The following is a 15785-nucleotide window of genomic DNA, read 5'->3' on the forward strand; positions in this document are numbered from 1 at the left end:
AAAATTAGCATGTTTTACCAAATCTATTCTTTGCTTACCATTTCATGCTATTTGGACTGGCCTTAACCTTAAATCTGGATTCCAAGCTCCTTAAATCATCAACCAAAAATATGAGAATACAGTTTGTGGGAGAACAATAGAATGGAAGTTAGAGTGCCTGAGGGGTACAGCCAAGTTCAAATAAAGATCTCAATTATTCAAAAAACTTTATGACAGAAGATGAAAGGATCTAATGAATATTACATGTGTAATGTTACAGAACACAAATCAAATTGCATCCTACATAGAACTATAAAATACACTTGCTAATCCTATCCATGATTGGCCATATGGACGTCTTATAAAGAGTGTTTCTAAAACCAAGAGATCATATCCTATCAATTATAAAAGTACAGTGTATTCTACCAATTGATAATACTACTCTGCACATGGACCTTGGCTTGCTGCTTCCTTGTTTCTGTGAAATGATCACTCTAACACATCTCACTTAGGTACAGGGGGCAGCAGCAAGGCTCTGGATGAGCAGCCAGTGTCTTATCAAATTACAATTCCTCTGCATCCAAAGGTGTGCTGTGCACTTCAGGGGTATATCCATCAGTTTAGTCTAAGGTTTTTACAGGAGGAGGCGGGACTCTTTTGGGGCACCACAATTATACTGCTTTATTTATTACATGTAGGTATTAAGATAGGCACTAACCAGTTACAAGTTTGCTAGATAGTAGAAAAGTATCAGGATACAAAAAAATTCCTCCTTTCTTACATCTGTATTCAACTTGGACTCCTAGATTCTTATTAGGAGTTGAGTTGAACAGTAGAAACTGCCAAATGATGATCCTTATTACAGCCAACTGGTGGCTGAAGTTCAACCAACACTTCCTGTAATTTCAGATTCAAGTCCAAGAATCACATTACTTTGTTATTCCCATGGGTTGACTTTATTTCTCTTAAAATACAATCCTTAACATTTCTTCAGCAGTTACTCATATTACCTGGTATACATGATGCTGGTGGATATTTTGTGACATTACCAAGATAACCACATCCTTTTATTCCCTACACTTAACTGCCACCTAAATTGAACAGATAGGAGATGAAAGTTATAACCTATGTCATTATTTGACCATCAATATGAAATAAAATTTTACTTTGCTCCATGTGGAGACTGCATTTAATTTCTGAATCAATATGGATATGGTGCAATTCAAATTGTCATAACCATGTACAGCTGGGCAACAAGTTTTCTAGGTACTGTCCTTGAGACTCTCGTGCTTACAATGTTTCTGTGAATGTAGCTACAGGTTCCATTATCTTCACAAAACAGCAGGTTAGTGAAAAAGTAATCTGATAGTCAATATTATTCATCCATTCCCCTCCTTGAACAATCATTTATTATGGGTCTAATATATTTAGAGATATATATAAGGTGCTGGGAGAGGAGCAACCTGTAACACATGTACAAAACAACGTATAAACCAGGGCTCTGTCTTTAGGTACTGATTACATGGATGCGAAGGAGTATCTGATTAAGAGTCACAGCAGTGGTTTAAGGTGCTAAAGGAGATCAAGAGAGATCTGACTTCACTTCAGGTTGGGGTGAGTATGGTTTCCTGAAAGAGGGAGCATTTGAATGGAAGCAGGCACCTTCTTACTACCTGCGAAAGAGCAAGGACTTTTTTTTTTTGTCCCTTTACAGGTATGTATATTTGTGACTGACATCAGTGTGAAAGGTTATCATATAATAAAAGAACAAGAATGTAAATTCTAGCATTATGCCAAGGAATAAGGAACAGCTTCCGGCGCTGGAGGATTCCAGGGAAAGCATGGCTGAGTGGTACAAGATTTCAGTATTTTTATGACACCCTAAATCCAATTTCAGATATTTAACAGACTAATGGTTTCTTAACAAGACTGCTACTGGTTGTTTGCCATTTCCCTCCCTACTGCTTACCATGAATTACTCAGGGGGAGGACATGTGAGGTATTTGACTGGCTTGGATGTACTTTACTATAAAGAACCATCCAGACTTTTCCTCTCAAAATTTAGGTTAGTGTGAGAAGATATTATTTTGTAATTCTTTAACCAGGTGCCTTGACATTATGTTTGGGGTTGCAATAAATCAGCATGTTCATAAAATTTATTTTCACATGCTCTCTTTCTCACAACAGATACGTAAAACTTTTCTAATTTGTGAGACCAGTATGGTAAAGTTTTGAAAGTTTAATGTTGTGCATAAGTACGATACCATCACAGCATAAACAATACTCAATATTCAGAAAGGTTTTTTTGGTCTTCTGATGTCAATGTCCCGAAAAAGCTCACTGAATCCCTAGATAGATTTAAAAAGTAGAACCACCCACTCCTCCAAGAAGAGCCTGTTTTTCTCATGTAGAGATGTCGACAATAGTAACATTAGCCCTTACTAGGTGCCAGGTACTGCTATAAGCTTTGTACATATGTGAATTTGATGTCCTTACTAACTACTATTATCCCCATTTTATAACTGAGGAAACTGAGGCATGGAGAGGTTAAGAAATCTTCCCAAGATCACATGGTAAGCAGAGAAGCCAGGATGGAAACCGAGGCCGTCTGTCTACCCAGTTGCACTGAGGGGGTCCCCTCCTTCTCTACCCTAATGAAACACCATTCCTGAGACACCTCTGCCACCAAACAAGGTCTGCTCTTTGAGATCAGTAGAGCTGATATCACCATATCATGGTTGTAAACATGGCATGCCAGTGAGGTTTTTTTTTTTTTTTAAAAATGCATCTAAGAATATCGCTCTTTTGATACAAAACATGATCGACATTAATTATTACATTTGAGGGTAACACGTAGGCTAAGAGTGCCACACTCTAACTAGTATTTTTAAATCAAACATATAAGGGGAATAGTAATTAGTTTCCTTATTCCTATCTAACTTTTCTATGCTCTACCCCACTGGGCAGATGATAGGAAGTAACACAGTTTAGAAGAGTCTTAAGACATTTTTACTCCAAATATATGTTGCCTGGTGCCACAAAAACCCTATGGGAGCTATTTAAAACCAGGTGAGTTATCTTGGAACAAGAGACAGAGATATGGTGTCCTGGGTTGAATGACTGATAATGCTAAGTACTGAACAATGACAATTTTTAAAAGAAATCATGTATAAAAACTGCAAATTAAATTAATGGATTCTGATTTCTCAGGATAGGGATAGAAGCAAAGATCAGAGTGTATCCTCCCACTAATGAAATAATATGGAGATACATAATTCTTTTAATAAATAAGACAAATGCTTTAATTTTTGACTAGCTTGGGGAATTGAAACTGCTCTTGCTATCTCCCACAAAATATTCATTCAGAACACTAATTATTGCCAAAAGATAAAATTTTGAAGTCATCTGAGACCATCAACGAATTCTAGTGCCAAAATCATAAGTTTCCACATTTTCTTCAACATAGAGAGTATCTGGGCTCAAGGTACACATACAAATTTCCCACTGCTATGTTTACTGCATACAGTTTCTAGTTTTGAGTCACTTCTGGACATTTTGATAAATTTACTGTCATGTTTCACCAACACATAGAATACACTGAGAGCCCCAAATAAATCAGAGCCTTCTCATTGTACGGTTCCTTGGGTCAAATCTTGACAACTATGAAGTGCTATAAGAAAAAAGTTCTTCTTCCTCCCCGACAGGTGATAGAAGCTTAGACATTCTATAGCTGGTGGAAGATGAAAATGGTACTGACTATATCTTGTATCTTTTCAAATTCTTGGTTTATGGAATGCTTAAAAACTTCAAATTTCAGTGAGGAATAGAAAATATTTTGACATCTTGCTAGGAGAATAAGTTGTGAAATCACTTTTTCTTAAAAATACAGCTCTAATGTCATATTAGACATATGTCATAGTTATGGAGCAATCTTTCATGACACATTCCAAGTTACAGCAAACAGTAAAATAATAAGGTATTAAATACTTCACTTTTTGTCATTAGTCACTTGAACTGCTGATACTGATGTTTTAAAAATATCTCAGGAAATATATAATATTTGGTTTATCTCTCTTGAGAAAAATAGCACTGAGTGACTTAAACATATTTTAAATTTAATATTAGATTATTCCAACAGAATTACTCTCAGAAAGGGCATATAACTTTTTTTTGGAGGAACAGGGCAGAAGAGAAAACTATCCCTGGAGCTTTAAATTTACATTTACCTTATTAAGCTTTTAAATCTTAAGAAATTAAATTCAAGACTTCCAATTTCTCTAAGCATAACAGGTAAGACCTAATTTAGAAAGTTACTTGGATTTGAAGGATACAGAATATTAGTGTCTTGAAAAAAAATTAACATAAACATGACATTGAAGCAAACTGGCACAGTTTGACAAGTTTTAGAACAGTAGCTCACAAAATGAGTATACTTAAATTCAGACAAACACACAAATATAGCCTTCATCCAAAACTCACAGAGACAACCCTATATAATACCTATGTTAAAATATCCAAAACATCTAAAGGTATTACAGGCCTCAGGTTGCCAGAGTCCTGATAGGAAAGTCACCACTGAGAACTACGCTTTACACAGCTTTGCGTGCATGCACACACTCTGCAATGTGGGAGAGACAGACACCGATCACCATCGAGATTGTCCTTACTTGCAGACGCACAAGTATCCTGCATGTTCCGATTCTGACTGGCACCTGGAGCGGCTCTACATGCCAGTCATCCCAATGTACTCAGGGATGTAAACACCTTATAATTAGAAAACGTGAAGGCGTCAAGGACGTTAGACAAATTTAAAACACATCCAAAGATTAATTTTTAAAGGCATTGAAGAAATAATTCATTGTGAATTTCAATAAGAGGATGTACCTGCTCCTTCACGGAAGCTAGAATAGTGGTGGCTGTGGTCTCGGGTTCCATGCCTGGGCCAGTGGAGGCAGCTTCCTGGTGGGTCTGTGGTTGCCCCTCCTCCACCAATGAGGCCTGTTCAGGAGCTGGCATTCCTCCTGCAATCAAGCAGGCAAAGGGTTAACACTCTCCTCTGGGCTCCCTTGAAGGAACAGGCAGGGGCTGAGGATTTGCAGATGGTTCCTAGCAACTGCAGCAAACTTCACACAATGATCAAAAGCTTGTTAAATTGCTAAGTTTTCTAAGCAGGTAACAAATTAAGTAAATATGATTAATGTATCAGGAAACTAAATAATAAACACCCTAGATTGCTACAAGGGTCAGTTTTCAAAGAAGTAGGCACACAAAAAGACATTTACAAATGTTAATTGATGGAAGAAGAAATGATGCCTTACCAGATAGCGAAGAGGCTTATGTAATAGAAAAAAAAAGTTTAAAACTCAAGGAAGGCTTAAAAATAAATAAAAGTCTGCTTATTTAAAAGAAATACAATGTATTCATAACTAGCAATAAGGACACCCTTGGAGTCTCACAGCTAGCTTGGTTTCTTTAGAGGAATCTGATTATCCAAAGGCAACAATGGCTAGGGAGATGGTGTTGAGAAGAAAACCTATTTTTCAGGCCCACAGAAGAGTAAGTTCTTGGCAGGAGATGGAGTGCCTCTCCTAAGACAATACATACTGAGAGCAGTGTATTTACTAGGAGACTTACTGACCTGATATGGACTTTCTACAATTTTGAAAAATAGTGGGAAAAGATGCTCATATAACATACTATAAAAATTTTAATAACATTTATATGTCAGCCTGTCTTCTTGAGAGCGCAGTTTGTATGATACCATAAAACTAGCCTAGTGCCTGGCATTATATATAATAGAAGCTCAATTAATGTTGCTAAATAAATGAATATATGAATGAAGGATGACATCTTTCCACTGTCTCATCCCAGCCATTAGGCAAATCTCACCAAGTCCAGGATGCCCAGGAGACCTTATCTGTTTAGATGTGTTACTCTGTGTACTCACATAGGGACATCTGAGACTATCGATATTTTTCTCAACATTCTTCATAGTTTTCTTCTAAAAATTACTCTACAATTGTTTTTCAATTTCTTATCAATTTGCTCCCTGTGTTCAATTCTATAGTTTGATCTGGGGTTTTTCCCCCATTAACTCAAATTTCATTATCAGCCTGATGTTTATTTCCAGTATCATAACCTGTAAGTAAAAGTGGAGATGTACATACCCTCTGAGCTCCCGTCTTATTCCCTACTCTTCTGACTTCCACGTTAGTGGAGAGGGTCTAGGGTCCACGTTTCTGCTGGTGGTTGTTTTATTCTTACCGTATTAATAGGCATAAATGCACAGTGGATCTGGTTAGTTTATTTGTGCGTTTCCCCCTTGACGCCAGCCTCATGGGGAGTTCTCATGCTTGCCCTAGCAGGGAAATTCTCTCCCTCCCATTTTCATGGTGCATAAGGCCCAGGTGAACCCTGATCTGCCAGTAGGAGGATCTTCTCAAGTACCGATAGCAGGAAGATCTTCAGACTTGAAATAAGTGGACCCATGATCAAAATCTAAGTGCCCTGGGACATGTTTCTACCTTGCTGAGCCCCACTTTCCTCACTGATAAAAATGGTTTACTAACTCTTTATACAACACAATGGAATAATTTTATGGAAATCTTTATTTCTTAGTATATTTGATATGCTTATTGAGATGTAAAACACTTTTTAAAATATTATCAACTGGCTAAAATTTCCTCTTTCTGTATTTATCAAGTGCTCATTAAAGACAAGATCTAAGGTCTATAAAAAAATGCCACACATAAATATCCTAGAATAGCATTTAAGGCAAGTAAAGATATGAAACTATTCTATGCCAGTGAAAAATTACACACCTTAAAATAAGCAGATGGTCGCGAAGAACAAAAATGTTACTATGCAACAGTGAAACAAATAATGCCAAGAACCAAAATTTTTAAATGTCAAGAGTATAATATCATGAAACAACTAATGTGTGAGAAGAAAAAGAGAAGCAAAAATTCAGTGAACAAAGAGAATTTGAGAAAAGGAGAAATAGACATGTCATTGGGGAAGTAATTATTTATTAATATAGAAGGAGCCTTATTGTTAAAAGATACGGCATTACGTTGTAATTACAGTACATCACTGTAAGCCGATCATACTAAATTTCACAGTATTTATTTTGATGATCTTGACTACCTAGGGCCAATGAAATCAAATGAGCATTTTCTGAGTACTGTTCTGCTTGTGTGTGATGCAGGGTGATAAAGAGATACAAGTACAAATAGGGTCACTGACCAATAGTGGCCCATCATCTATTAATACCTGATGTAGCAAAATATGAATCAGACCAAGGCAAAGTATAGCAAGATGTAAATGATGACGTAGTAACACTGAAGTCAAGAGGAAGAGGCTCAGAGGGCTTACAAATTTGGAAAGGAAACTGCTGTAATGCTAAGAAATTCCACAGGAGAGGAAATTTCCATAGGCAGGATGATGTTTTATTCTCTGATTCCTCAAAGACCAGGACACATCACAGGGGATCATGAACACTCAGGGGATGAAGAATGAAGACCAAAGTACCTGCGCATTACTGAGGGTGAGACACTCCCTACCCCTCATTTCTGGAACAGTCTCAAAATGCCACAACCAATATGGGGCAGGGGAAGGATGCCACAATTCTGATGAGTTATAAACCTATTAACGGTTTCTGTCCATTTTCTTGTAGTTCTCATAACTGTAGGTCTTTTAATGAGTTGGAAGGAATAAAGCTAAGACTAGGGTCACAGAAGAATATTATGACTCCCTCCCATTAGCAAGGAAAAAAGCAATAACTACTTAGATAGCAAAGAGACTGTGAGAAATCATACCTCATGCTTCACTCAGAGACCTCGCCTGATTTGAGGGATCACATTCTGGAGACTTGAGGAAAATTTACAAATAGGCTGCTGAACCATTTCTGAGGGCTCTCCAGAGAATCCCAGAGAATGATGTGCTAGAAAACTGGAAGGAGGAAAATGCCATGGCTGTTTTTGGAAAAAGAGAAGGTAGACTCTTCACATTATAAACTATAGAGCTAGACACAGATCTTGGGTGAGATTCTCAAAAGGATTTTATCCAAGAGGTGATTTGTGAGAACCAAAAAGGGACATACCAAAGAAAAGTCGTGTTAAACTGGTCTGATTCCTATCTGTGACAGTGTAACCATGGAAATGCAGTGTGTCCAAACTCTAGTGAGGTATGTATAATATTAGAAGTCCCTCATGATATTTCAATTAACATAAAAATGAGGCTGGAATCAGGGCAACTTCTGACTCCAACAACCTGTAAATAGCTGAAAGAAATATATCAATCTATAAAGGTTTCTAATGTAATGCCAGAGTTCTGACCCTGACCCAATTCTACCAAAAACTTTAGCCATGATATTAATAATAATATCCATGGCATGCTCACGCTCTTCAGTGACTAAGAAGAATACTGAATTTACCAGATGATAAAATTAAAATACAAAATACATATTGCTATGCTGCAGTAATAAGCTGCCTCTAATGGGATAAAAACAACAGGGATAAATGCAGGGTCCTGCATTTAGGTTAGCTTAGCAGCACATTGGGGAAAAAAACTTAGGCACTTCAAGATCAAGAGTGAACCAAGAGTGAGGCAAGTCTGCCCCAAAGCGAAGGTGATCTTATGCTGTGTTGATATAAGTCATTAGGATGGTAGGAAGGGGGTCAAGTGAGTGTATAGTTTTCCTTCAGGCTCCTTGGGGCTGACTTACCCACTTCCAGTTATGGGTGGCACATTAACAGCAATGGACAGAGTATATCCATTCAAGACAGATGCGTAGAGTATTAAGGGGATCCAGTCATTATTTCCAGGCAAAGGATCAAGAACAAAATGAATGACAACAGCTCCTTATTCTTATGAGCTCAAAGCTCAGTGGGAGACATAGGAGAGACAGTCAATGCTAACAAGAGAAAGTGTGACCTCAGGAAGAGAAAGGTTATGCAGATGCCTATAAACCTCTGAGGGACCACCACAGACAAGTAAGGGTAGACTTTTTAAGTTACAGTCCCAAGAGCTAGGAAAAAAACTAATGGTTTTAAAACAAATGTATATTATCTTATATTGTTACTCTCTTTATACTTTCAATCAAATGAAAGGTTGAAGCAACAAGGAAGGTCTTTCATTTTGGAGCTAACAAACTGATTGCCTCTGAAGGTGGCACATTCCTGTCATGAGAAGTCTTTGATCAGAGTCTGGACGATTATGCAGCAGGGATGGTGTAGAGAGGATGCTGCAATGAGTGTGTGTTAGACAGAGGAAACTGTAAATCTTGAGGCTGACACTAAGATAAAACAACTCCTACATTTTGAATTGATGTGAATGCTCACTTTCAGAATGTTGTCCACTACATTACACCGTCTTTGTAACAGGAACCTGAAAGCCAGGAAGCTGTGCTTTTCCTATGGGAATGGTAGACACTGAAATCGTAGCACTGGCTGTTTCTCTCTGTTTGGCTGTACAAAGCTCAGAGGTGAATTTGTCACCAACTCTTACATGTTTGGGTGTATATATCTGTGTTCTTATTTTATCCTGTCCTTTACTTAATAAATGTATTTGTCCAGGTTTTGATTTTAATCATATTGATGGACTGCATTCTTCTGAGCCTTCTAAAACACTTTTTGAAGGAAAGCTGACTATGAAAAGTTGTGTGTTGGCCAGGCGCAGTGGCTCATGCCTGTAATCCTAGCACTCTGGGAGGCCAAGGCAGGAGGATCATTCGAGATCAGGAGTTTGAGACCAGCCTGAGCAAGAGCGAGACCCTGTCTCTACTAAAAACAGAAAAAATTAGTCAGGCATGGTGGTTAGTGCCTGTAGTCCCAGCTACTCTAGTCCCAGCTACTCGGGAGGCTGAGGCAGGAGGATCGCTTGAGCCCAGGAGTTTGGGGATGCTATGAGCTAGGCTGATGCCATGGCACTCTAGCCGGGTGACAGAGCGAGACTGTGTTTGAAAACAAAAACAAAAACAAAAAAACTTGTATGTTTTCATTATAGTCTTTACTAAAGACAAAGAAGCTCTTAAATGAAACTCTTTAGTATTGTGTGTGTGCATGTGCACACGTGTGTATATCTTAATCTTATGTTCAACTATCACTGATTAACAGGCAATTTTTCTGCTCAAGGCTGCAAGCCACGTATACTCTAATATGACTACCAAAGGACTTTCTTTGCAGGTTAACAGATGTATTCATAATATATAGGCACATCTATGACTCAATGCATATAATCTGTTTTACTACAAGTGATACTACTTCACAGAATCACCTCTGTGCTAAATCTTCCTGTGATGACAGATCAACTAAATGCTGGGTTTTTCTCTATTTATTCTTTTCTACTCTCCTTACTGATAATTTTTGGTCACAGTAATTAATTTCATCTTATCCAGTAAAATAAGTTGGACTCTACTTATTTTTCCCCTCCTTTAAGTTAGTAGTCTGGAGTATAACATAGATTTTGTGATTTCATTTTGAACACTCAGGAAAATATGTTGATGATGACCACAACCTGAAAATTGATAAAATAATGATGCCTAAGAAAAAATAAAGGTTAAAAAAACTGTGAAGGCCGGGAGCAGTGGCTCACGCCTGTAATCCTAGCACTCTCGGAGGCTGAGGCGGGTGGATCGCTCGAGGTCAGGAGTTCGAGACCAGCCTGAGCAAGAGCAAGACCCCGTCTCTACTAAAAATAGAAAGAAATTATGTGGCCAACTAAAAATATATATATATATAGAAAAAAAAATTAGCTGGGCATGGTGGCGCATACCTGTAGTCCCAGCTACTAGGGAGGCTGAGGCAGTAGGATCACTTAAGCCCAGGAGTTTGAAGTTGCTGTGAGCTGGGCTGATGCCACAGCACTCACTCTAGCCGGGGCAACAGAACGAGACTCTCTCTCAAAAAAAAAAAAAAAAAACTGTGAATATTTAAATTTGATTCAAAGTATAAAGATACTAATGTAGGGTAAAAATGTTTACCACATAAGCATTACATAAACAAAATATTTTAACAATAATAGAAAAATTACTAAGAGTATTATTATGTAGCAAAGATCTCTGCTTTACTTATAATGAAACTGGAACAGATAGTACACAAGTAAAGAATGAAGAATGAAGTACTGGGAAATTAAGAGTGTGCCTAAAAAGTTAAACATCTTCAGGACCATATGGAATCTAGTCTAGAATTCTAAAAGAAGTATTAGATAAACTTTTTGCAGTTATATTTTTAAAGTTGCCTGGAAATAGATGCATTACCAAAAGCTGCAACTTTTTAAGAGGATTAGAGGTAGTTAGTTACATACTAACCTTCTAATCAGGCAGTTCATAAAAAAATTCAAATTTCTTGGCAAGAGTTTGTTTAGAAGGGAGCTATGTGCCAAACAGTGTAGTAATTCTAGAGAAAACCTATGCATAGTAGTAAAGTGTTTCAACTTACGAATTTATTTTTACATTCAAAAGATCATTGCAAGATAACCTGATATAAAAATAAGCAAAGGGTGTGAACAGGCCTTTCAAAAAGGAGGAAATCTAAATGGCCAATAATGAGGTGCTCAACTTTATTAATCAGAAAAATGCAAATCAATATTGCAATGAGATATCAATACACATCAGAATGGCAAAACACTTAAATGGGAACCACCCCTTTGGAATACACTTTGGCATTATCTAGTTGAACTGCTAACACATACATCCTGTAGCCCCACAATTCCATTCCTGATTAAGTTGAGATGCTTTTGTACATGGGCACTTGGAAAGTTATAAAAATATGTTCATGGAAGCACTCTTTGTGAAGCATAAACTGCAAACAACCCCAGTGACCATTAACAGTAAAATGGACAAATATATTATGATACATTCATGCAATATATTTCACTTACAGCAATACATGAATGAACCACAGCTCTATAAAACAAGGATGACTCCCAACCATAACACCAAATAAAAGCAAGAAGTTGCAAAAGAATACAAACAATGGAATTCAATTTATGTAAATTTTAGCAAATAGGCAAACTAAAACTATGTTTATTAGGGATGCACACATAGGTAGTAAGGAAATGACCAGCGCTGAGGTCAGAGAGTGGCTACCTCCATGGGTAGTGAGGGGTCTGTGGTCTCAGAGGGGCGCATGAAGAGCTTCCGTGGTGCTGGCCTGACACGGGCAGCAGTCACACGGAGGTGCTTGCTTTTTCATGCTTTCAACTGTATATACATCTTATGTACTCTTCATAGCTTTTTTCATGAAAATGGAACAAGATTAATATAGAATAAACTTATTAGATGTGATTTGTAAATAAGTTAGAACATAAGTTTATAAATAGAATATAGTTGTATTTTGTAGCTTAAATACTAAAGATTATCCATTTTTAAGAGAATTAAACTACCTCTGGTTTTAAAACTACACTAAATATAATTTTACAATGCACAAATGATTAGAAGAAATTCATTTCAACAATAAGGGGCCTAAGTTACAAAATATCATGCCCTTGACAATTTCTGAAAATGAAACACACAGTTAATATACATTAACAACATCAGGGCCAACACTGCTAATGCCCCCGCAAAGCCGCTCACATCGTGTCCTACATGAATGGTGTTCCCTGGTGTTATGTGGTATTGACTTTCCTGTAACAACAGGAAAGCACTGTAAAACTGTTAATAAAAACTAAAAATTCTATCTTGATAAACAGGAATTGCAACTTGGATGTTTTCAACCTTTCTCCAAAAAATCTTACGGGAAATAAAGAAGGGGGGAAAATTCTTTTGGAAAGTACTACAGGGTTTTCTTTAATTATTGAGGATTTGGGATCCTTCATAGCATATAGATGCTACAATGAAGGAGAAGGAAGAGAAGAAATGGAAATCATGATAAATGCAGAGTTGTACCTGACTGTTAAAGGGTGTATAGGATGGAGTAATCAATAGAGAATCTAACTGAAACTCTGAGGGGGGATGACGGGATCAAGAGGCAAGAAGAACACAAATTTCCACTTTTCTCCAACTCACCACTCCATGAAATAACAGAAAAGGCATTTTCTTTTTTCTAAGATAAGAAAATTATTCAGTCTTGAAATTTTAAAAATGCCACCAGTGTGCCAAAATGTTGGAAAGATAACCGCTACAGACCTGTGGTAAATTAACCAGAGGAAACCATAACACAGAGAGGCAAAGGCTGACTTGAGAGGCTGGAGCACGTGGTGGGAGAGCCGCAGGCTCAGAGCCCGGCAGACACCAGACTCTAGGCTCTCAGCCTTGGGGCCATGATCAGGCCACTCGGGGACAGAGTGCAGGACCGTCAGCCTCTGCCCTGCAAGTGTCCAAGCACTTTGCCACAGGCAACGAAGGAACAGGACTGGAGACACGGGATAGGTCTCAGCCAGCCACAGATGCCCAGGAGGGACATCCTAAGACTCCCTAAACAGAAGAAAGTAAAGTGGAACAAGTAAAACTAATATCCTTAGTGTTTAGGTTGAAAACTGTACGTGACAAAGAGAAGCAGCCAGAGACACTGAAGAAAATGTTACAGGATGAAAAAAAAAAATCTCAATTGATGAGATGAAGAACAAAATGAATTATCTGAAAAACAGTATTTCATAAGAGTATCTAAATAATTCTCTCACAGACAAAAAAAGAGAGAGAGAAATGAGAAAGGTGAAAGAACAGTTTGGGGACTAAAGATTAGTTACCGGGTGACATTTGTTTACTCTGAGAACTTGGAAAACAGACTAAAGAAGAAATACTACAAGAAGTAAGAAATGAAAACTCTCCATAGCTGAAAACAAATAATCTAAAATGGGGCAAATAAGTAAATAAAATGAATGAAACAAATAAACTACATCTGGACCTATTGAAATTTCTAGGTTCCAAGGATAAAGAAAGACTATAAATGTTACTATAGAAAAAAAAAAAAAGGAACAAAAATCAGTTTAGCATTAGACCTCTTCTCAATTATAGCAGATTTTAGCAATAGCTTCCAAGTACTGACTAAAAATTACAATTCAAATATGAAGGCAAAATAAAGGCATTTTAGGACATACAAGGACTCATGGACTTTGTCTCAACAATCTTTAAAGGAAGTTTGTAACTGACATCACCCAGCCATAATGCTGAATACAAGGAAGTTCTGCCGCCTAATAACAAATGTGATAGATGAAGGTTTAGGACACAATAAACAGTACAAGCAAACAAGTCAGGAAAATTGAAGATTAAACCTACATAAATTCCACAAAGTGTCAACATGAGAGGAGTGAGGTGTTGATGAAAGTAAAATGGTAATAATGCTCTGATTTCACCGAGGGGGATAGACAGTAACTCTAGGTTACTGTGACTTTGCTCCTTCTCTCAGGGGAGGCAGCCCCACCCCTTGAATCTGGGACTGGCCATGTGACTTGCTTTGATCACAAAAATGTGGCAGATGTGATCTTGCACAACATCTGAGTCTAAATCTCAAGAGGACTGGCAGCTACTTCTTTGGAAACCCTGAGATCACTAAGCTGTGAAGGAGCTCAGGATTAAAAGATACCACGGAGACAGAAGCCCAGCAATGATAGTCATTCCAGCCAAGATCTCAGAATACGTAAGACAGGCCATCTTAGTCTAGCCATGACCAAGTCACCAGCTGACTGCAGTCCCCTGCGTGAGCCCAGGCAAGACCAGCAGAAGAACGTCCTTGCCAACTTAGAATAGTGAGAGATAAAAACTAGTTGTTTGGGCCACTGAGATTTAGGATGGCTTACTACACACTAAATAAGTAATACTGCATCAAACAGCCATCAAAACAGAAGATGGGGATAAAGGAAAAAAACTTTTTAACTTACATTATCATAAAATTAGAAAATTAAATTTTATGTGCTGAATTATCTCATAATGGTATGTAATATTTATTTAGTGCATTATTGATCTACTTAAGTGTATCAACCACACTATAAACTAGGCGTTATTTAAAGATGAATAAGACCCTGACCTCTAATCCAATGTACAATTTGCCTAAAAGGCAAGACAAGACAAATCAACAAACTACAGTAAAATGCAGCTTGAGATAAAGGAGTAACTAAGTGCTAAAATACAGAAGGCACGGCTCAAAGAAGGGTTTCAATAGCATGCACAAATGAGGACACTATTCCAGGTAAGCAGAAGAACCCAGGTGGAAAAACCCCCACCTATAAGGTATTAATTAATGTTATTAAGCTCTTTTATTTCAAAATTTGCTTTAGGTTCAATAGATTTCTAAAAACCTCCCTAGATTGTTATTTTATATCATCTGTAATTAGAGTATGGTAAGCCATATCAAACCTCAATCTGCTTAAATAAAACATTTGTTTTCATCATTATTTTTTCATATCAAATGCTAGTGTTAACAAAGATTAAAGACTAATGAAATCACTAGCACAGCACATATGGGGATTTAAAAATATGGTAATTTATATGTGAATTACTAGAGGCAATAAAAAACAAAGTACAATTATTTAATTAAAGATTTGGGAATTTAATAATATTTATAAGGTTATTAATAAATAAGAAAAGTATGTAATCCAGTGATATCTTGCTATCTTATGTAGTGGCTGTCTTTTTAGCTCATGACATTGGTTTTTCTTTCTATATAAATGTGTCTTGGGATTTACCTGAGGCTGTCTGACCAATCATAACTTAGAAGTTCTGCATTATACTTCTATTTAAATTATAAATTAATTCACTTGTAATTTTTAAAGATTCAATTTAAAATTTAAAACTCTCTAAGTGCGCTCCACGGACCATGTCTAGTATCTCAAAATGAGGTTCCTATGGTTAGTAAGTTTGGGAAATGCTG

At 37.2% G+C, this 15785-nt stretch overlaps 1 protein-coding gene across 12 annotated transcripts in view; it reads right to left on the minus strand.

Annotated features, from left to right (window-relative positions):
• The window catches only part of PKP4 (plakophilin 4), a 219944-nt gene that overhangs the window by 146934 nt on the left and 57225 nt on the right, over positions 1–15785 (minus strand). For all 12 annotated transcript variants that reach the window (XM_045559812.1, XM_045559811.1, XM_045559815.1 and 9 more), the window contains exon 2: positions 4864–5000. In XM_045559812.1, coding sequence (XP_045415768.1) covers positions 4864–4995 — 132 coding nt within the window. In that variant the 5' untranslated portion in view covers positions 4996–5000. The remainder of the gene's footprint in view (positions 1–4863; positions 5001–15785) is intronic.

Source organism: Lemur catta, chromosome 8, assembly GCF_020740605.2.
Source record: "Lemur catta isolate mLemCat1 chromosome 8, mLemCat1.pri, whole genome shotgun sequence".
NCBI classification, from domain to species: Eukaryota; Metazoa; Chordata; class Mammalia; order Primates; family Lemuridae; genus Lemur; species Lemur catta.